Source organism: Sus scrofa, chromosome 18, assembly GCF_054392235.1.
Source record: "Sus scrofa isolate SSC_HxYL_T2T_F1_AM1 chromosome 18, Sscrofa_HxYL_maternal_Yorkshire_Landrace_v2.0, whole genome shotgun sequence".
NCBI lineage: Eukaryota > Metazoa > Chordata > Mammalia > Artiodactyla > Suidae > Sus > Sus scrofa.
Genome location: NC_139400.1, coordinates 63,110,007 through 63,131,368, shown reverse-complemented (window position 1 = coordinate 63,131,368; position 21,362 = coordinate 63,110,007). Strand labels below are relative to the sequence as shown.

Below are 21,362 nucleotides of genomic sequence, written 5' to 3'. Positions count from 1 at the left end.
AGCTTAGACCTTAAAGGCCGTCCCGCCTGTGGTGCGTGCCGACTGTGATGGAAGCTAGTGAGATCCCCTAATCAGTTCTCTTGATTTTAATCTGTGGGGAGATGTATTTGAGAAGAGAGGAGAGACTGGCTGAGTGTTTGTGTAAATATAATGAAATATTCGCATCGTTTCTGTTCCCGTGCGGTGACTCCCAAATTAGTCAAGGAGACTGTTACACTTGCCACAGCGTTTTGTGTGGGTTGGGGGGAGGAGGGGGCGAGAACGTGCTTGTCATGCAAACCTGGAGCTAAGTCCCCTGGGCCTGCTTCCAGTCACACGGCCGCCCCCACCTCTCCCGTCCCTGGGCTTCGGCCTGATTCCTCTGAGTCCCCTCGCTAGACTCTCTTCGGTGAGGGCAGAAAAATCTGTCTCTTTTCATCGCTGTATTCCCAGCACCTCGCACACTGCCTGAACAAAGTAATCACTCAATAAATATTGGCTGGATGAAAAAATGAAATGTAAATTCAAGCTTTTTTCCACTTACAAACAAAACAAAATTAGTATATGAAGTAGAGAATGGGTTTTCTTTCTTTCGCTGTTCTTAGAGTTGTTTTTTCCATCTCCGGGTTGGTTTGTGTTAATCGGCAAGGCCGTCCTTGGCCTTGCCTACCTGAGTTTGTCACAGGAATTTTTGCTCGAAGTGTAGCGGCGTAATACATGCTTTGCCTGCTGAATCATTTGGTCACTGACATGATTTCTTGTCCTAGTCCACACCTGGCTTAGCGCCTTTCCCCAGAACTCCCGTGAGGCCACTCCAAAAAGAGTCACCGGTAAGGAACTTGAGGGTGTCCTGCATTCTGCTGAGTCTCCTCCGTGATTCTGGGAACGCTTCCACAGCCGCTCAGGAGAGCAGTGCCATGTGCGGTGGCCAGACAGGAAGCATCATCAGATTCACCTTTCATTCTCGGCTTTGAGTCACTCAGAATGATCAGATGTAGGCGGAGCGTGTAAGCTGGTTAATTTTGTTCTCATGCCAGGGCTTGCTTTATAAGCTGCTGTTATATTTAGGGTGGTTTTATATAGTTCTCTGACTTAAAGGTTCTAGGAAAATGCCTCCCCTGATTATAAAATCTTTCTCCCATGAACTTGGGAAAATGCCTGAAATTCCACTAAGAAAGATTCATTCCTTTAGCTCGAAGGCTTTTGGGGCTTCATTAATTTTCTATTAAAGTCTGCAACCCTGGAAAAGGTAACATCATCCACAGTCTTCATTTGACACCATTTTTGGTGATCTCAGTGTGCATTCCGACTACTGTTCTGTCTCTTTCCTCCTTTGACTGCCAAACGTAATATATTATTTGTATTTGAGGTTTCTGCTTCCTACTCGCTTTCCTTAACCCTTTGCATTATGATGGCCACTCCGGTTCCTCTACTGATACTGCTAATTTCCTTGTTTTGGCATTCAAAATTAAGCTTCAAGCGAATATATAAAAATACAAGAAAATTCCCATTAAGTATAAAAATCAAGACATAAAAGTAAGTATAATCCCAAGCGTATGCCGTCCTCTTCATCTCCTGGACATGAGAAACTCTATATTCAGGAGAAAATGCAGAAGGTTTTTCTCGTAATATTGAGATGGGGGAGGCTTTCTTTTTTTATTGAGGCAAAGTTTATTTTTAATATTAGTTTCCGGTGTATAGCATAGTGATTCAGAATTGTTATAGATGATACTCCATTTATCGTTACTATAAAATATTGGCTCTAGTTCCTGTGCTGTACAATATATCCTGTAGCCTCTTTGTTTTATACATAGTAGTTTGTACCTCTTAATCCCCTGGTCTTACCTGGTCCCTCCCCCGTCTCCCTCTCCCCACGGGGAACCACTAGTTTTTTCTCTCTATCTCTGGATTGGTTTATTTTTTATTAGACTCACCAAATTAAAAACATTTTTAGTAATAACATACAGTATTTGTCTTTCTCTGTATGGCTTATTTCACTAAGCGCAGTACCCTCTAGGTTCATCCATGTCGTTTGTTGCAAATGGCAAAATTTCATTCTTTTTTATGGCTGAGCGGTATTCAAGGCTGATTTCCTTTTTTTGAGTTCAGAGTTCTCACTCGCATCCTCCTCGGCCTCACTTGGGCTCTCTGCCATACGTCGGACCCTCTTCCTTTTGCCCCCCTCCTCGGGCCCCTTCCTTTTTGATCATTCTTCTGCTTTATACGCTGCACTTTCCCCCACTCCTTTATTGCCTTTGTTCTCGCTCTAATTACCCAGCATTGTCATCTACCTCAGTGACTTCAGCCTTGTATTAATTTTCTTTTGCTGCATAAAAAATAAAAATATAGCTTAAAATAACAAAAGTTATCATCTCATAGTTTTCACGAGTGAGGAGTCCGGGAAAGGCTGGACCCTCTGCTCCGGTCTTAAAAGGCTGTAACCAAGGTATCTATTGGATTGCAACTTTCCCTGGGGGCTCGGAGTCCTTTTCCAAACTCATTCAGCTCGTTGGCAGTTCCTTGTGGGGGCAGAGCCCATGGAGGCTCTGTCTTCCAGGCAAGCAGGAGCATGTCTCTCAGCTTCACCTTCTTTTGAAAGTTCTTCTGATTAGATCAGGCCCACCCAACACAGTCACCTTTTGATTAACTCAGAGGCAACTGATTATTAACCTACCCATGGAGCTGCCACCCATCAAAGGGGAAGGGACTAGACGGGGTGCATTCAGCCAGAGATGGGAATCTCGGTGGCCTTAGAATCCTGCCTCCCACAGGCCTCTAAACAGCCACCAAACAGTCACTGGCTGTTACTCACCACCATCCAGGCTCCAACTGTTGGATTTTCAACCAGCCACAGACGTCGTCTCCGCCTGGACATTCCAACCACACGTTTAAATCAGCATACGCCCCTCTTTCTCACAAACAGACAAGCAAGCATATTCAGTTTATTTCTTCCCCAAGGAAGCCCTTTCTACAAGTAAATGCTCATTTTTTTAGGAGCCAGGCTGAAAACATTAACATCTTTTTGGTACCTTTTTTTCTGTTCTGTACCAGTCTGTTCCCAGGTCTGCAGTGTCTTCCTTCAGTTGTCTCTCAGATTCGCCATTTCTTCTCCTCTCACGGCATCCATACCTTAGAGAAACCTGTGCAAACTGGCCTGTCTCCTTGTGGGGAAGGTGAACAGTCTGAGAAATGCATGCTGTGTGCTGTATCCTGTACCTGCATAATTTCATGCCTTTCTGCATGTGGATAACCTATTGAACAGTGTTCAAGAAGCAGTGACAAAAGGTCACCAGGTCATAAAGGCAGAGGTGATAAGAACTAGAGGAAAAATGTGGCAAAATAGAGAATTGGAGAAGGTGTACGTTGCTCTAGCGTAACTAAAGTGTGCGGTGCTCCTCCCCACATGAGCCACGACTTCCAGCAGAAGAAGGGAGCAACGAAGGGGCTCCGCGGGTCAGCGGGAGCCAGCCCTCATTCCCACGCGTGCGCTGCCTGGTGTTCCCTCGTGGAGCCTCTTGGTGCTCTTGTTACAGACGCGCCCGCCCCTGTTCCGAGACCAGTTCTGCCCTAAGGAAAGAGTTACTCTTCTCTCTGCACATCCATGAATCTTTTGCATAATCGTATACTCGCTTTTGCATCAAGGAGGGCTTGACTCCCGAAGATTCTCTTGTTCTAAAGCCACGTGTGTCTCTTTCCTCACCCTGAATGTGGGTTCTCAGGCCCTGCCATTGCTCTCTCGCTCAGCCTCTGTGTGTACCCGTTTGGTGAACGGGGAAGGATGGACGAAGCTGTTCTGTGTGATGCCAGCGGGCAGAGCCAGGGCTAAGGAGGGGGCACATCTCGGCCCATCATTCTCGTTCTACGAGGAGGCCTTCTATGTTCTCCTCGTCTGTGGGGATTACATCCAACTTTCATCTTTTTTACTTGAAAGCTTTCTTCATGAAGATTCTCCTCCCGATTTAGAGGAAAGCTGTCTCATTCCTTCCCTGAGTCACTGGCTTCACTGGTAATGACGGAGCGCCTGCAGTGTGCCGCAGACTGTGCTCCTGCTGCTGGCAAGAGAGCACCAAAGAAACTGGGCCAGTCCTTTCCCTCACAGCGCTTCCATTCCACTGGCGGACAGAGGGATAGATGAGGAAATGACCCTCTGAGCGAGTGAGAGACGACGCCCCTGAGCGATGGTACTTGAAATCATCACCTCTTCACTGGCCCTGTCTCTCTTGTCCTCTTGCATCTTGCTTAAGACTCCACACTTTCTTTTCATAAGGCCGCATCTGTGGCATATGGAAGATTCCAGGCTAGGGGTTGAATCAGAGCTGCAGCTGCCAGCCTGCACCACAGTGATGCCAGATCTGGGCCGCATTTGTGACCTTTGCTGCAGCTTGCAGCAACACGGGATCCTTAACCCACTGAGTTAGGCCAGGGATTGAGCCTGCGTTCTCATGGACACTGTGAAGGGTTCTTAACCTGCTGAACCACAGTGGGAACTCCCAAGACTCCATATTTTAAGTGAATTTCTGGTTTTTCCCCTATCTTCAGAAATAAAACTTCTGTCTTACTTTATTGCTTTATTTATTTATTTTTTGTCTTTTTGCCTTTTCTTGAGCTGCTCCCGCGGCATATGGAGGGTCCCAGGCTGGGGGTCTAATCGGAGCTGTAGCCACTGGCGGATGCCAGAGCCACAGCAACGCGGGATCCGAGCCGCGTCTGTGACCCACACCGCAGCTCACGGCAACGCCGGATCCTCAACCCACTGAACAAGGGCAGGGATTGAACTCGCAACCTCATGGTTCCTAGTCGGATTCGTTAACCACTGCGCCACGACGGGAACTCCCTTTATTGCTTTATTGATGTTGCATCTTCGTGATCATTTGTGATTTCCTGGTCATGACATCTAATGCCTCGTTTCAGTTTTCATTTCCATCAGTTAGTTAATTCATTAAAAAAGAAAACCTCGCACTTTTCCATCTCGACTGTGACTTTGCCCACAGCGTTTCTTTCATATGGAAGGTTCTTTTGCTGAAGTTTGCATGGCTAAACTCCCTTTACTGAATGCACTGCTCAAATGTCACTTTTCATCTCTTCGTAATGTTTTAAGAAAAGTCTCTCGTGGAACTGATTACTTCATTTTGAGTTAGAGATTTTAATCTTCTTGAGAGATGAAACTGTTTCATTGGCTTTGGGCTCTTCCATGGCACCTGACAGAATGCTTAGCATGTAATGAGAGCCTATCAAATGTCTGCTAAATGCCTGAAGGAAGCAGTAAACACAAGTGACGTGTCCTTAGAACTTCTTTTAAAAACTGGGGTTGTAGAACGTGTAGTATTTTATTCTAAAGAGATGTATATTCTGAAGAGTTAAGTTGTTTAGGATGTAGAACCATATTTGAAGAAGACCTTTGAAACCGAAGACATGCCATCACATTAAATAAATAAATCATGTTATTAAATGTTACTTTTCTATGTTTTCACTTACTCATCACATTCTTTTTTTAGTTGTTCATCACCAATTTTTGAGTCAAATGACTGACTGGGTCAGTGGTTCATGGTAAGAAATATGTTTGATGTATTATCCTAAACATGCTTTTGAAATCCTGTCTCCCTTTGCTGTCTGGTATTACTTTCTGGCATTCGATATCCAGTTTTCTCATATGTCTGATTTGCATTCAGATGGATTGGGGAAATTATTCTGAGTACAGTGCAAATATTTTTTCCTTTTGAATTCAGTATATAAAGTAAATATCAATATAATTTGACTGTTGTTAGTGAGAATTCATAGGAATGTTAATGCGTATTCCTTTCTTAATTTAAAAATTGCTGCAAGGAGAAGGATATGATAATATGTTTTCCTTTGCTAAGTAAATAAAAGTAGAGAATTAAAATTTATATAAAAGCTCTACTGGTTTTTCAGTGTTTACAGGTAAAATGTTTATAGTTTGAAGTTTATTTCTAATTGCATTGGAATAGCAGCCAAGACATAGTTGCGGCAAAGCAGAAATCTTTGATTGAGTACTGCTTTAAGGTCAAATTTATCTATAGAGGTTTACTTGAAAAGGATGCTCAATTACTGTTTTCTTTTTTACTAAGTAGAACAGTCCTATAGAACTTGTTGAGGATCAAGGCCACTCAGCAATCTTAAGGAGTCTGATTCTGCATGTAATTTAGTGCAGAGTGCCAGAATCCCGAGTAGCTGGGTTCCAGTCCTGGCTTGCCATTTACTAGGTACGTAACCCTGGGCACATTGCTGACCTGATCCGTGCCTCAGTTTTCTCATCTGTAAAATAGGTTCATTAGAACATCTCTCTCAGATACCTGCCACGAGGAGTAAATGAGATATTTCACATAAAATGCTTAGTACAAAATTTAGCTTTTATCATTAGTAAATACTAGAAACATAAAATGATAAATGTAGTATGAATAGGTAGAATTCTTTTTTTTTCTATTTATTTATTTATTTATTTATTTATTTTTCCCCACTGTACAGCATGGAGACCAAGTTCCTCTTACATGTATACATTTTTCCCCCCACCCTTTGTTCTGTTGCAATATGAGTATCTAGACATAGTTCTCAATGCTACTCAGCAGGATCTCCTTGTAAATCTATTCTAAGTTGTATCTCCCAATCCCTCCCACTCCCTCCCTGTCCTGTGGGGCAGCCACAAGTCTATTCTCCCAGTCCATGATTTTCTTTTCTGTGGAGATGTTCATTTGTGCTGGATATTAGATTCCAGTTATAAGTGGTATCATATGGTATTTGTCTTTGTCTTTCTGGCTCATTTCACTCAGTATGAGATTCTCTAGTTCCATCCATGTTGCTGCAAATGGCATTATGTCATCCTTTTTTATGGCTGAGTAGTATTCCATTGTGTATATATACCACATCTTCCGAATCCAATCATCTGTCGATGGACATTTGGGTTGTTTCCATGTCCTGGCTATTGTGAATAGTGCTGCAATGAACATGTGGGTGCATGTGTCTCTAATAAGTAGAGTTTTGTCTGGATATATGCTCAAGAGTGGGATTTCAGGGTCATATGGAAGTTCTATGTATAGATTTCTAAGGGATCTCCAAACTGTTCTCCATAGTGGCTGTACCAGTTTACATTCTCCCTGGCTTGGTTCTCCCATCTGTAAAATGCGCCTTGTAATATCTGCCTGTGGGAGCTAGTTTGTTTGCTTTCACTTCCTGCCTCCTTATCCTTCATGTAAGAGTCAGGTTGTCCTGACTCTGGAAATCCCTGGCTTCCCATGACACTTAGGATAGTGTCTCAGATCCTCACCCAGGCCTGCAGGACCCAGAGGATCTGGCCCTTAATCCACTGAGGGAGGCCAGGGATCGAACCCGCATCCTCATGGATGCTAGTCATGTTCGCTAACCACTAAGCCACGACGGGAGCTCCTCCAAGTATCAGGTTAAATGCAGTGTCTTCAAAGAGGCCTTTACTAACCTGCTAGTCTAGAAGAGTCCTCTGCGTGATTGTTTCATTTTCTTCATATTAATGATCATTTTTTGAGTATTTTCTTGTTTTATGTGTTATCGTACCGTACACTAGGATGTGAGTTTCATGCAAGTGCGACCGTCTCTGTCTTGCTCACAGCCATATCCCTGTGCCTGGAACAGTTCCTGGCACATAGTAGGTGCAGTATGAAGATTTTTGAATAATTGAGTGCATGAATGAGGTTCTCATCAGCACTGAAATAAATATTAGTTCCTTGTCTTTACCGTATGCTCCTCTTCTCTTTGTGCTTTCTCGTAAGACTGGAACAGAAAATATAAACATCAGGCTGGAGCATCCCACAGTGCCACAAAGGAAGGAAGTGCTAAAAACAAAACAAACAATGGAGTTCCCGTCGTGGCTCAGCAGTTAACGAATCTGACCAGCATCCATGAGGATGCAGGTTCGATCCCTGGCCCTGCTCAGTGGGTTAAGGACCCGGCGTTGCTGTGAGCTGTGGTATAGGTTGCAGAGGTGCCTCGGATCCTGTGTTACTGTGGCTGCGGTGTAGCCCAGCAGCTACAGTTCTCATTGGACCCCTAGCCTGGGAACCTCCGTATGCTGTGGGTGCGGCCCTAAAAAGAAAAAACAAAACAAAACAAAACGAAACAAAAACCTCTCTGGGGACTCTGTGAACAGGACTCAGGAGCCTGCTGAGGAGCTCTCAGTGGCCAAAACTGGAATGATTTCAACAATAAAATACAGTAGCATTGCATTATAGCCTAAAGTAGAAAATAAATACCCATGAGTCCGTGCTGGTAAAAATAAATGATTAAATAAACAAACACGAAAGAAGAGTGAGAAATCTCCTGGAAGAACCCAGATCATTTGTGTAGACAGTGTCCTCACGAAGGAGCAGTGTAACTCCCTCCGTCTGAAGTGCGGGACGTGCGTGGGGGTTCCTTCCAGAGAGTGCAGTGTGGACGGGTGGGGGCGAGTGATTTTACGGTGGGGAAACCTGTTCAGCGCTCCCTCGCCAGCTGATCAAGGTCAGTGCCAATGGGGACCAATCTCATTGATGATATGTGCCTTTGGTAGGAGGTGTTCAACAGGGCACTTTTGTTGTCTTCCTTCCCCAAACTCACAACCCAGCTCATTATGAGAAAAACATTACAAAAAGTCCCAGTTGAGGAACCGTCTACAAAATACTTGAGCTATGTTGTACTATTCAATACTTCAAGATGGTTAGAAGCAAGGGACGCATTGTAAACTGTAACAGCCAAGAGGAGCCTGAGGAGGTGACAACGAGACGTAGCGGGGTGGGTACCCCGGACGAGGATTCGGGGAGCGAAGAAGGATGTTTACGTAAAGTCTAAGGACATCTGAACATATGGAATTTATTAATAATTCACCAATACTTGTTTTTAATTGTAAATAGGATGACATTGATGTGAGATGTTAGTGATAGGAGCTTGAGGTGGCCTTTATGGAAACTCTCTGTACTATCTTGGTATTTTTTTCTGTAAATCTAAAACTGTTCTGAAATAAAAACTTAAAAAGAATTTTGTGAACATTTCCCCATATGATGCTGTATTCTTCTGTTGCATCCTTTTAAGTGCCTACTTTGTGTTCCATCATATACACAAAGTTTACTAAACCTATCCCCGATTTGGGGGTGTTTAAATTGATGCTGGTGATTTGAACCTGTGTTGTTGAGCATACCTGTGATTAGGAGAAGGCTTGTTTTTGACATGGTGACTTAGCTCCTTTTTTTTTTTTAGTCTTATGATAGCTTCTCTAATTTTCTCTCTCCCTCTTTCATATCCTCGGGGGGATGACTTTATTTTTTTATTATTATTATTATTATTATTTTTTATTTTCCCACTGTACAGCAAGGGGGTCAGGTTATCCTTACATGTATACATTGTAATTACAGTTTTTCCCCCACCCTTTCTTCTGTTGCAACATGAGTATCTAGACATAGTTCTCAATGCTATTCAGCAGGATCTCCTTGTAAATCTATTCTAAGTTGTGTCTGATAAGCCCAAGCTCCCGATCTCTCCCACTCCCTCCCCCTCCCATCAGGCAGCCACAAGTCTCTTCTCCAAGTCCATGATTTTCTTTTCTGAGGAGATGTTCATTTGTGCTGGATATTAGATTCCAGTTATAAGTGATATCATATGGTATTTGTCTTTGTCTTTCTGGCTCATTTCACTCAGTATGAGATTCTCTAGTTCCATCCATGTTGCTGCAAATGGCATTATATCATCCTTTTTTATGGCTGAGTAGTATTCCATTGTGTATATATACCACATCTTCCGAATCCAATCATCTGTTGATGGACATTTGGATTATTTCCATGTCCTGGCTATTGTGAATAGAGCTGCAATGAACATGTGGGTGCATGTGTCTCTTTTAAGTAGAGCTTTGTCCGGATAGATGCCCAAGAGTGGGATTGCAGGGTCATATGGAAGTTCTATGTATAGATTTCTAAGGGATCTCCAAACTGTTCTCCATAGTGGCTGTACCAGTTTACATTCCCACCAGCAGTGCAGGAGGGTTCCCTTTTCTCCACAGCCGGGGGGATGACTTTAAATACCATCTATGTGCTGGTGACTGCAGCCCCGTTGATTGTCTCACAGGCATCTCCCATTCAACACGTTTCAAGGTGGACTCTTATTTTCTTCCCCTTCAGCTGGTTTTTCTCTCTGAAGACTTTCTGTGAATGCCTTCAGAGCTTGCCCACACACTCAGCCAGAAATCTGGGAGTTAGGTTTGTCTCCTACCCCATCCTATCTGCTATCCCTCGCCCGAATAATTGTTTTTGCTTGTTTTAGGGCCGCACCCACTGCATATAGAAGTTCCCAAGCTAGGGGTTGCGTTGGAGCTGCAGTTGCTGGCCTGTGCCACAGTCACAGTGACGCAGGATCCGAGCTGCGTCTGCGACCTACACCACAGCTCACGGCAATGCTGGATCCCTGACCCACCGAACGGGGCCGAGGATTGAACCTGTGTCCTCATGAATACCAGTTGGATTCATTTCCACTGCGCCACAAAGGGAACTTCCCGTATAATTTTTCACAAGTTCTGTCCATTCTCATTCTAAAACACATGTTAAATCCACTAGTTTTTCCATTTCCACCACCACCACTAGCAACCTATTCTGAGCTGTTAGCAACTTATCCTAGACCATTGGATTATGCAGTAACTGGTCCCCTTTCTCTCTTGCCTCTTTTCAGTTTATTCTTTGGGTATAATTGCAGATGCAGTGGGAAACCCTGTGAGTTTTAAGTAGAAGGATGCCATGATTTGATTTGTGATTTTAAAATGATCATCTGAAAGATGTGCAAAGAAAGACTCTTTACCTAATTACCTGTGATCTGGCCTCTGTAGGCCTCTCCAATTTCATTTCCTGTCTCTTTCTCGCCACGCTTCAGTTACATTGGTCTACTTTCAGTTTTTTTTTTCTTTTCTTCCTGTATGCCAGTCTCTTTCCTGCCTCTGGGCTTTCAGACATGTTATTCTCTCTCTCCCTTTTTTTTTTTTTTTTTTTTTTTTTTAAGTGTTCCTCCATCTCCTCTCCCCATGGCAGTTCCCATAACTGTTTGTTTAGTTGTCTTCTCCACTATTCTTAAGTCCAAAGGGGGCAGGACTTTATCTTTTTCATTTACTTTTGTATAGCCAGTACCTAGCATAATGCCTTACTCAAAGCGACACTCAGTATTTCTTAAATAAATAAATAGTAATTGCTGTTTTCATTCACGCTTTAAAAAATATTAGTGTGCAAGTTCTATTTTAGGTGCTGTGAGTACATACACAGGGTTTATTTTGCCCTGAAATAGTTCCCAATTTAAAAACAGTTATTAAGTAATATTGTAGCATAGAGGAGAGCCCTGTAGTTGGAATGAGGTTCTGACACTAGCCAGCTATGTGACCTCAGAGAAAGTATTTACCTTTTCTGTTCAGTTATTTACCCATCCGTAATATTAAGGAGTTTGACTAGGGTTTCCCAAAGCTTTGGTTCTCAAATCTGTGGACAATTAATGGTGCGTGGTTTAAATTATTTGTTCCTTGGCTCCAACCTGATTCAGTAGGATCGGGTGGGGTCCTCGAATTCCCCAGGCAATTAATTGTGATGCACCACTAGGCTTAGGAACTACTGATTTAGGTCTTTCTAGCTTTACTGTCTTATAATTCTAATTGTACCACATGGCAGACCATGTAAGTGCAGCAGGAATCAGGCAAATTTAGGTGTTGTATTTGTTCAGGGGCAGGGAAGGTATTTTCTTTGCTTGGGTGATGGGAGACTTAACGAAAAGGCAATGTTGGTGGACTTTGAAGGATGGATGCAAGATTGGGGCCTAGTCTAGTTTGATTAGGTGCCAGAATACATGCAGGGAAGCAAAAGGGAGAACAGTTACCCATTTCGACGCAATGGGCTCTGCTTCCAGTCTTATTTTTCCCATTTTACCTGTGATACTTGACTGTCCTTTTCTAGATGACAAATTGTGTCACTGTGGCTTGAGCTTCTTTTGGTAGAAATCAAGCGTGTGACAGACACCATGGGCTGCTTTGGGAAATAACTGGGCATGTTCTTCCTCAAGCCTTTTCGTCTCTGAGATCCACTCTGACCACCCCATTGGTTTTCTGGTTAGACACGAAGAATATCAGGACCCACTCTGTTATCTAAAATAATAATTTTGCTGTCAGAATGATTATTATTAAACCAAAGTTGGCTTTTTTGTTTAGATGAAACCATGCAAAGGCAACATTCTGAGTAAATTATATAGCATCCACATGATGAAATAATGAGCCTAAGTTTAGGGGATGAAACTAATGATCTAATGCAATATTTAGAATGGGTATACAGTATGTAGTTATTAACCTAAAAGTCACATCCTGCATTCTTTTGATTTGTGGAAAATTTGTCATTAATTGCCAGGAAGCCTCTGATTTTTCATACATAATCACATCATTGCTGTTGACTTTCTCCCCCTTTTCCTGCCTTAAAATACATCTTTGTAAATAGTAGATTACTTTCAGATCTGTAATTCCCCTTTGAAACACTGGGTTGCTAAATTTAGCCATGTTGCTCTCTTTTTTAAAATAGATCCCCCCCCCCCCTTGCCTCTGAGTAGTTGCTGGCAAATCCCACTTTGTTTTTGGATGGCAAGTGGTGTAAAATCTTGTTTAACCTTTCTGCCCAGTGGGGCGTGCTAGTCCTGCAGTGCTCTTTGTTGTGTGGAGAAAAGGGGTATGCCGTGCCATTTGGGAACAGTCCATGTGAAGGATTCCGAGCCTTCCTTCAAACCCACCCTATAAATGGGGCTACTTTTATTAAGATAGCTGTCAAAGACAGCTTATCAAGGCAGCGTCAAAGGCAGAGAAGTCAAAATCGAGAAGAAAGAAAGAATGAGGTAGTGGGCAAGAAAGGAGGCAGCCAGGCTGACCCCCCCCCCCCCCGCGCCTAGCATCCAGCCCACGCCTCCCCCTGGCACCCACCTCTGATCAGTCTAGGAGGTACAGGTTAACCACCCGGTCATGCAGCCGTGGCTGCTGTTGTTGGCCTGTTGACTGTCATTTGACTTTGAAATTAGAAAGGTGGGAATACCAAGCCTCCTGTGGCTTTTGGCTTGCAGAGAATTACCTGTACCAAAGTGAAGTCTTGGCCTCCCTTAGCAGAGAACTCCTTAAAGAGTGACTTGCACTAGGATTTTTGAAAGGAACAACCCCTCCTCACAGCAAAGCCAGGTCAAAGAGGTACCCTTCTTAGAGTGAAAACTGACCTGAGAAAAAGTTCCCAGTTTCAGGAAGAGCCTTTATGGGAAAATGCTGTTGCATCCCTGCTATCGTTTACCTGTTACATTGTTAAGAAAAAGTGAGAGTTGGAGGACCGACCTTGGAAACACACTTAAGACCATTTACTCTTTGGCAAACTGTGTTCTGTGTTCATGTTTCCTAGGGTGGCATAGAGTCCTGCCTCTGCTTCAGCCAGGCCACTTGGGGCATTATCTGCTTACGTATTATTCATGTATTTGGTTTGATACAGGAGTTATGATTTGTTCAAAAAAGATTCGGACGTGATCGGATTAGACCGAATGCCCAAGATTTTACAGAGGAGGTGTCTGCAAGTCAGTGTCGTTAAGTTACGAACTTACAGTCACGCAGTTAGAGGCTGACAGAAGTTAGGAACCATGCATCTGGACTTCCCGTCCAGGACATTTTCACTGCAAAATGTCGATTTGATTTTCTGTTTTGAAAGACACAGGAGTAATCTGTGGAATGGTGATTAGCACCAGGCAGCCCCAGGCAGCCCTGGAACGCTCCATGGTTCAAATGCCCACGACCAGATGGAGGTCCAGCAGTGGATGACTCAGAGCCTATTAGTTTTGCCACCTGGGCAGCACAGCCAAACCAGCTGCCATAAGGCAGTTCCAATTTCAGCAGAGCAGTAAATGAACACAAAAGTGAGTGTGCATCCGAAGAAAAACGTAAAGGGGAATGGCTGCTACAGCAAGGAGATTCATCCAGGCCGAGCCCCTCTGACAGCCCTCGTGGGAGACATGGCTGCCGTGCCAGGTGGAAGGATAACAGGTTGTAGCATCAAGCCCTGAAAAACCACCCCTTGAGTTGCTCCAGAGCCAGTCTCAGTGTGGGATGTGCGATGTGCTGGCTGGGTAGATTCCTGATGACAGGTGATGATATGGAGTGGGAAAAGCCAGCCCATGTCGCATCATGATTAGGCTGTGAGGCTGGAAGATTTATTCTGGAAGTTATGAAAATTTGTTATTAGGTCACCTCCGTACCATAGTTCTGGGCCCTGGGTGGTAGGGATAGTCCTTGGAACATAAGCTCTTTGTGGCGGATCACCAGGAATCAAGTCATTATCCTCATTTGGAATTGAACTATTACAGGTTTTCAGTGTCTGCATAGGAAATACCGCAAGAGTCAGAGGTTGACCGTGTAGTTTAGATGAGCCCTTTAATAGGTCTGTGGTTCTTGAAAGCTGAATTACGTCCAACAGTGAGGATGTGGGCCTAGGACCAAGTTGAGAAAAGTATAGTAATTTTTGTTTAAATGAGATGATTCACTAATGAATAAAAAAAGTTAAATAATCTTGATTCTCTGGGTCAGTAAGAATGCTTTGGGCAACAAGTAAAAGAAAACTTGACTAAATTGAAAAAATGGAAGTTTATTATTATTATTTCCTGTTATGAGAACTTTAGAGGAATGTGGCTCCTGACTCAGTTTACCTGCTCAGTGATGATACAGACTCTTTTCGTGTCATCCTGATGGAAAGTAGAGGGAAAAGGGAACACGCTAGTTGCTTTGATGCTAAAGGCTGGACCAGGGTTCCATCTGCTGGGTCAACCTCTGCCTTCAGATGATCTTTCCAGGAGCTGAATGGGTTCGTGCTCATATTTCTCAATTGACCATTATTCAGTACTTAGACTCACGCAATATTGTAATATTGCTCTTTTCTTTGTATGATGAAAGTGTGGCTGCCTGCATATTTTCTAACAAAACAGCACAGTTTTCTCTCTTTTTTCTTTCTGCAATGACATGAATGAAATCAAATGAGAATGTTTCTATTACGTCTCTTCTGTTTATGAATATAGATAAACTAGCTGTTTTTTTTTTTTTCTGGCAGGTGGCATGTTTGACCCAGGTAGCTGCTAATTATCTTATTGGCCAAAAAGAAGCTCAGCGTTGGGGCACAGCTCATGGCAGTATTGTTCCTTACCAGGTAAGAGAACAGCAGTGTAAGACTGGCCTATCAGAATCTGCAGTTTTGTATGATATAAGTTTGAGAAATGATTTCTTTTTTTTTTTTAAACTTTCAGCATGTCCAGTCATAGATCTTTGTCTGATTATAACAAGGTTCTTCTGTTGTTCACTTTAAATTCTGTGTTTTGCACATTTTTCTTCATGAGAAGATTAGTAACAGGACACTTAAATGGATCAAAAGAACTTGCTGAAAATGAGAGACTTTTTGACTCATATGATGATTTGCTTTTTTTATCCACTCCAGAGAGGCACTGATTGTAGTCATTTTATGAAGCAAGGTTTGTTTGCCATGTCAATTATAAACCAAATGCTACCTACCCCAGCTGACAATAATCCTCACAGGGTTGCAGAAAAATGAGAATTTGCGTGTGACAGATCTTCATTTTTGGAGCAAAGCAGATGGTTCAGGAACTGCTGTTCTTTATTAAGTGTCTAAACTTGTCCTTAGAAATTCTTGACTTTGGCTAGTTTGAATGAATATGTGAGGAAACTGTGATCTTTCAAAAATAAAAACAAAAACTTTAGCTCTTCCTCCAAACCCCTCAAGTTTGCTTAGGCACCTTGTGCCATATCTCCTTGTACTTACTATGTGTTTGTCTTATTTCTGTGCTGTGTTGTAAGCCTGAGAGTAGAGGTATCTTCTTCACTGTTGTAGCCCTTCTCACTTCTGGAAGGAGTACATATGAGGTACTGTATAAATGCCTGTTGAATAAAGGAGTGGATTTTACTGTTGTCATTTCAGTGCTCGTGCTCTTAACAGAACATAAAAAGTCAGCATTTTACATTTGCCAGGAAATACATCAACACTGCTACTCATGCTTTTTGTTTTAAGAACATTATATCCTAGGGCAAAACTAGTTTTATTTACATTTTTTAATATACAGATTTGGGAAGGCAGTGATCCAATGTGAACCTAGAACTCTTCTCTGTTTCCATTTATGGTCCCTTTAAATTTGAGGCGTTCCTCTGAGTTCTCCGTAGAGTTGCTTTTTGATACATTCAGTTAATCTTTTGGCATAATTACAGCTGTGGAGGCATTTTCTCTAGTGCTTTCCCTCTTTTCTCCAACAGTGGTTTTATGACCCCATTAGTGACATTTTGCTTCCTCATTTCTTAGCCCTTTGTGGCTGATCCTACACTGCCAGCAAGACCTGCCTCCCTTTTGCCCAGAAGTCTTCTTCTTGAGCTAGAGATCATCATAGTCAGCCGTATTTTCCAGGGAAGGAATCTGACACCTAGATTGGATAGGTGATCCAATCTGAGCTCCGAGCTTCTCATCTTGGTTGGATGTTCTTTTAGTTCGTGCTGCTTTTGACAGAGGATGCTGCGATTTCAGTTCCCTTTGACTCCACTGCCCTCCGCTCCCCCTTCAGACTTGCTCCCAGCTAAGGGGTCTCACCAGCTCATTCATGGTCGTCGGCGACAATGGGAGTCCCTCTCAAGGGCATGGTAACAGAGGGCAGTGCTGGACCCCACAGCATCCGTCTCAGGGGTGGAGGCGGAAGGCTCTGCGGGATGATCCCAACCCACGTCGCGGAGCGAGATGTTCTCGATGTTCACGTAGAATGTTTAGAGTCTGTTTTTTGCTTACTTTGAAAAAGGAGGATGTCTTTTAAATACATCTTGTGTGCTCTCCCGCCTGGGTGTTTATATTGAGGGCTCTGACATCTTGGGTGTCCTCTCAATTATTTCCCTTTGAGGTGAAGAGAAATTTAGAATTTTTGGCTTTTATTAGTGTATGTAAAAAAAAATCTGGGAGACTCTGTGTGTGTGTTTGTCTCTCTTCTTTGGAGAGAGAAATGTGCTTTTCCTTCTCGAATTGTCCTGGTCACATAAAATGGATACTATGCTTATTTGACTGGTTGATTGCAACTTTATAATCTGTAAGAAATAAGAGAAGAGCTACTAGGGTCTTTCCTCAGAAGCCCGGAATTAATTTGTTTCCCCTTGGTGGAGAAATGGTGCAGCACTGTGATTAAGGAACACATGCAAATTTAGCTTGAATGAAACGAGCATGCCAAGATGGATCCTAGATATGCTGGTAGACCCTGGTCTGTTTTCAATTTTTAAAATAGATTTGGGACATATTTTTATGGGTGAATTCTAGGATACTTGTAATTCAGTTTTCCATAATAATTACGGCTTTGCAGCTAATCTGAGTTGTCTGAGTTTTAAGCCGAAAGCCTCATGGAAGACCCTGATGGTCTCAGGAGTGGGTCAAGGTGCCCAGCTCACTTTCCCCATTGTTACTGAACCCTATCGGGAGGACCGTGGGCCTTGAGTGCATGGAATGTAAGTTCTTGAAAAATAGTGATCCTTGGTTTGTGTGTTATTTTGTATACATGCAATTCTTAGCTTCGTGGATTGACTTTCCACTTGTGTTCTTTCCTCCCTGTCCTTTGTCTGCCATCTTCTTAATTCAACCAAGGAGACAGAGTTGAGCTCAGCGTTTTGCTCCTTGTTGAACACCTTGTTGGATGCTTTTCCGAGAATTCAGATTTTTAAAAAAAACTTTTCATTTCAGTGCTTCTTTTGTTCCCATTTTCAGTGGATTTTGCCCCTAGCCCGAGGGTTCGGTAATGACATAATGTTCATGCTCATATTTTTTTTTTTTTTGTCTTTTTGTCTTTTGTTGTTGTTGCTATTTCTTTGGGCCGCTCCCTCGGCATATGGAGGTTCCCAGACTAGGGGTTGAATCGGAGCTGTAGCCACCGGCCTACGCCAGAGCCACAGCAACGCGGGATCTGAGCCGCGTCTGCAACCTACACCACAGCTCACGGCAACGCCGGATCATTAACCCACTGAGCAAGGGCAGGGCATGTTCATATTTTTAATGCATTGGTATTAGGTCAGTGTTTCTCAACCCTCCAAACAATTACATTTATTAAAACAGGAGTCTTTTAGGAATGGAAGAGGAGAGTGAAGAGAAAGCAGTTAGCCAGTTTTCAAAAAGAGTATATTTTATTAGATTTATTAGTATATGTGCAGTTGCGAGTGGGACCACTCCCCCTTTAGGTATAGGAGTAGTACGGTAATCCCTTAGTTGCATTGCGCGGATATTCCAAAACTCTCTCCCAAAGTCCTTCAGCATTCTGGGAGCCTATTTTTCTGTTCTCTGTTTCCTGGCCTCATGACCCATGCTGATCTCCGCCTCTCTCCAGTGTTACAGAAGATCCATTCACAAACACCCTGAACGCGAAGGAAGCTCTCCTGAATATTTTGAAGAAAAGTGGAGGGCTTTTTTTTTTTATAGATGAAATGGATACGGTCTCTGATAGGCGTTCTCCCCTTTCTTACCATAGCCTTTGGCCAATACTGGGGAATTTCACTGTTATGAAGAACATAAGAGCCCCCCGTCTTCTGTTCCTCATTCTCTCCCTTCTTTTCGGCTTTTCTCCTTTTCAAGAGACGTCATCCGTCCAGTCATACACAGAGTCGTCACATTCTCTGTTGCTGCGCAGATCTTTGGGGGCCTTCCTCTCCCCTAAATGCTTAACAGTTCTCTGTTTATGTAAAGATAGTCCCTTCCTCGCGGGCGTGCTGGTGTGTGCATCTAAGAGAAGCCTACCTAGCTCTGTCTGCCTTCCTGGTAGGACCCCCTCCCCGAGGCCATGCTCCCTGCAGCAGGACTCGAGGGAGCTTGCAGAGTTCCGTGTGTTCCTTCGGTGGCACTGTTGCCCCCGCAGTCGATGTAAACTGCCCAAGGGACTAGCCCGGAGAATGAGACCGCAACCACAACCATCCCCGCTTGAGAGGCCGCCAGAAGGATGCTCATCGCTCCTCACACATTGGCCTCCACCACCCGCAGGACTCCAAGCCTTCCGGGCCGTCTGCCATCACCTGGACGCTGACTCCCGCCCGGCTCTGTTCCTCTTCCTGTGACCGCAGCCATCAGCCTTGGTGGTCTAACGTCCACATCGAGGAGCAGAGCAAAGCCTGGCTGCTCGTAGCCTCCCAGCGCTCTCCACATCTTTCCCCCTCTCACCTGATTCCCACTCACTCATTTCTCCCACGTGCCTGTGCGTCGTTTGGAAACCCTGTTACGAGGCCGATTCTGATCCCGGGTGGTGCCCTCACATCACAGTGAGAAGGGCGTAGATCTAGACCTCACTGCCAGCGGTGCCTGCACGCCTCATCCGTATTCAGCTGGCAAATCCCAGGGCCCCCAGACTTCATACGTCATGCCTTCCGTTCCACTGCCCCGAGGCGGTGAGCGTGGCGGAAGAAAGCGTAATTACCACGTTGACGTCTCGCTCTCAGTTCATGGCTGTCTCTCCCCAGCCTTGCCCAGCAGCCCTGCCCCTTTACCTACACATTTATTTTCTCTCTCTGAGATGCCTGTTTCCCTCTCTCTCACCTCAAATCTTGCTCCTCTCTCCTCATGCTTAGCCAAAGGCTTTGTCTCGTAGTACACGAAAAAGCGACGCAGCCAGAGGAGAACTACTTAAGTTTTCCACCATAACTCAGACTCCTACAGGGGCACCTGCATGGAGCTCACTTCATTTTCTCCCACACAGTGGACGATTTGTCCCTTTCACAGTTTGTCTATTGCAGGCGTTGCTCCTACCCTTGATCTCTTCCATCTCCTGCTTTATCCATCAGTGGGTAAATACGTGATCTAATCCTTGACCTTAACAAAACCCAGCCTTGGACAGCCCACTCCCAGCCTGAACCCCTCCACTCCAGGGCGTAGCTTGTTCTGGTTACCATCTCATTTCTTTACGCTTTTACTGATGTTACACAATTCCTAAAGCGTGTCGGGCGGTGTCTGCTGGTCCCATCTATTTTGCTGGGTGGGTCTCACGGGTAGGGATTTTATAGCCTCAGGAGTTTGAGTGCTGTGGACTAGTGAGAGGAAACTGACCTTCTGGGCCGTTCATTAATAAGAATACCTTTTTGTTTAAAAATTTTTTTTTAATTTTTTAATTGAAGTATAGTTGATTTGCAATGAATGCTTCAGATATACAGCAAAGTGATTCTGCTGTACATATATACCTATTTTTTTGCAGATTATATTCCATTATAGGTTACTACGAGATACTGACCATCGTTCACTGTGCTATATATATAGCAGGTCCTTGTTTATCTGTTTTATATATTAGTCTGTATTTGTTAATCCCAAGCTTCTCCCCTCCTTTCCCCCTTGGTTACCTTAAGTTTGTTTTCTGTATCTGTGGATCTGTTTCTATTTTGAAGTAAGTTCATTTGTATCTTCTTTTATTTATTATTTATTTATTTATTTATTTATTTTTGTCTTTTTGCCATTTCTTGGGCTGCTCCCGTGGCACATGGAGGTTCCCAGGCTAGGGGTCAAATCGAAGCTGTAGCCGCCAGCCTACGCCAGAGCCACAGCCACGCGGGATCCGAGCCACATCTGCCACCCACACCACAGCTCATGGCAACGCCGGATCCTTAACCCACCGAGCAAGGGCAGGGACCGAACCCGCAACCTCATGGTTCCTAGTCAGATCTGCTAACCACTGTGCCACGACGGGAACTCCGATTTGTATCGTCTTTTAGATTCCACATATAAAAGACGTCATATGGTATTCATCTGAGTCTAGTTACTTCACTTGATATGAGCATCTCTAGGTCCATCCATGTTGCTGCAAATGGCGTTATTTCATTCTTTTTTATGGCTGGGTAATAAAGAATAGTCTTTTTATGTTTTTTTCTTGAGCCTTTCAAATGTAGGGCCTTCAAAGGGAAATTTTCCTTTTAATAGTTTGATAATTTACACGGTGATTTTTTAAATAACCCCCCCCATAGCTTCCCGTTCGGGAGAATGAAGAAAACAATTATTCAGTTGATTAAATAAAACCATGCCTTCCTTTTTCTTCAGTTTGCGCTCATTCACCCAAGGAGTAGAGCAGGAAGCTGGGCTGTGTTGTTTCTGGTAGGGACATTATACTGTGTATTTAATTTGGCATAAGCGGAGCCTCAGGCACTCAGGCCGTAAATTGCAAGTTTGAAGAGATGCAGCACTTTGCTATCATTCCTGAGAAAAACGTCAAAATGCTGTTAAATCGTAGCAGATAAGTTAACCTCGGGAATCTTTTTTCTTCTAAATCCGTGTTAAGGATTTTTTAAAAAGTCGGAAAGTGAATGATACACATCTGCCTTTTCTTGTGTGACTTTTTTTTTTTATACCATATTGCCC

The 21,362-nt window shown here is 43.6% G+C and overlaps 1 protein-coding gene across 22 annotated transcripts in view; it reads left to right on the top strand.

Annotated features, from left to right (window-relative positions):
* Positions 1-21,362, top strand: part of SUGCT (succinyl-CoA:glutarate-CoA transferase) — a 643,257-nt gene that overhangs the window by 117,231 nt on the left and 504,664 nt on the right. For all 22 annotated transcript variants that reach the window (XR_014833261.1, XR_014833262.1, XR_014833260.1 and 19 more), the window contains one exon: positions 15,066-15,161. Coding sequence is in view for 18 of the 22 variants with exons in the window: in XM_085004905.1 (XP_084861031.1) it covers positions 15,066-15,161 (96 nt within the window). In the remaining 4 variants the exon portion in view is untranslated. The remainder of the gene's footprint in view (positions 1-15,065; positions 15,162-21,362) is intronic.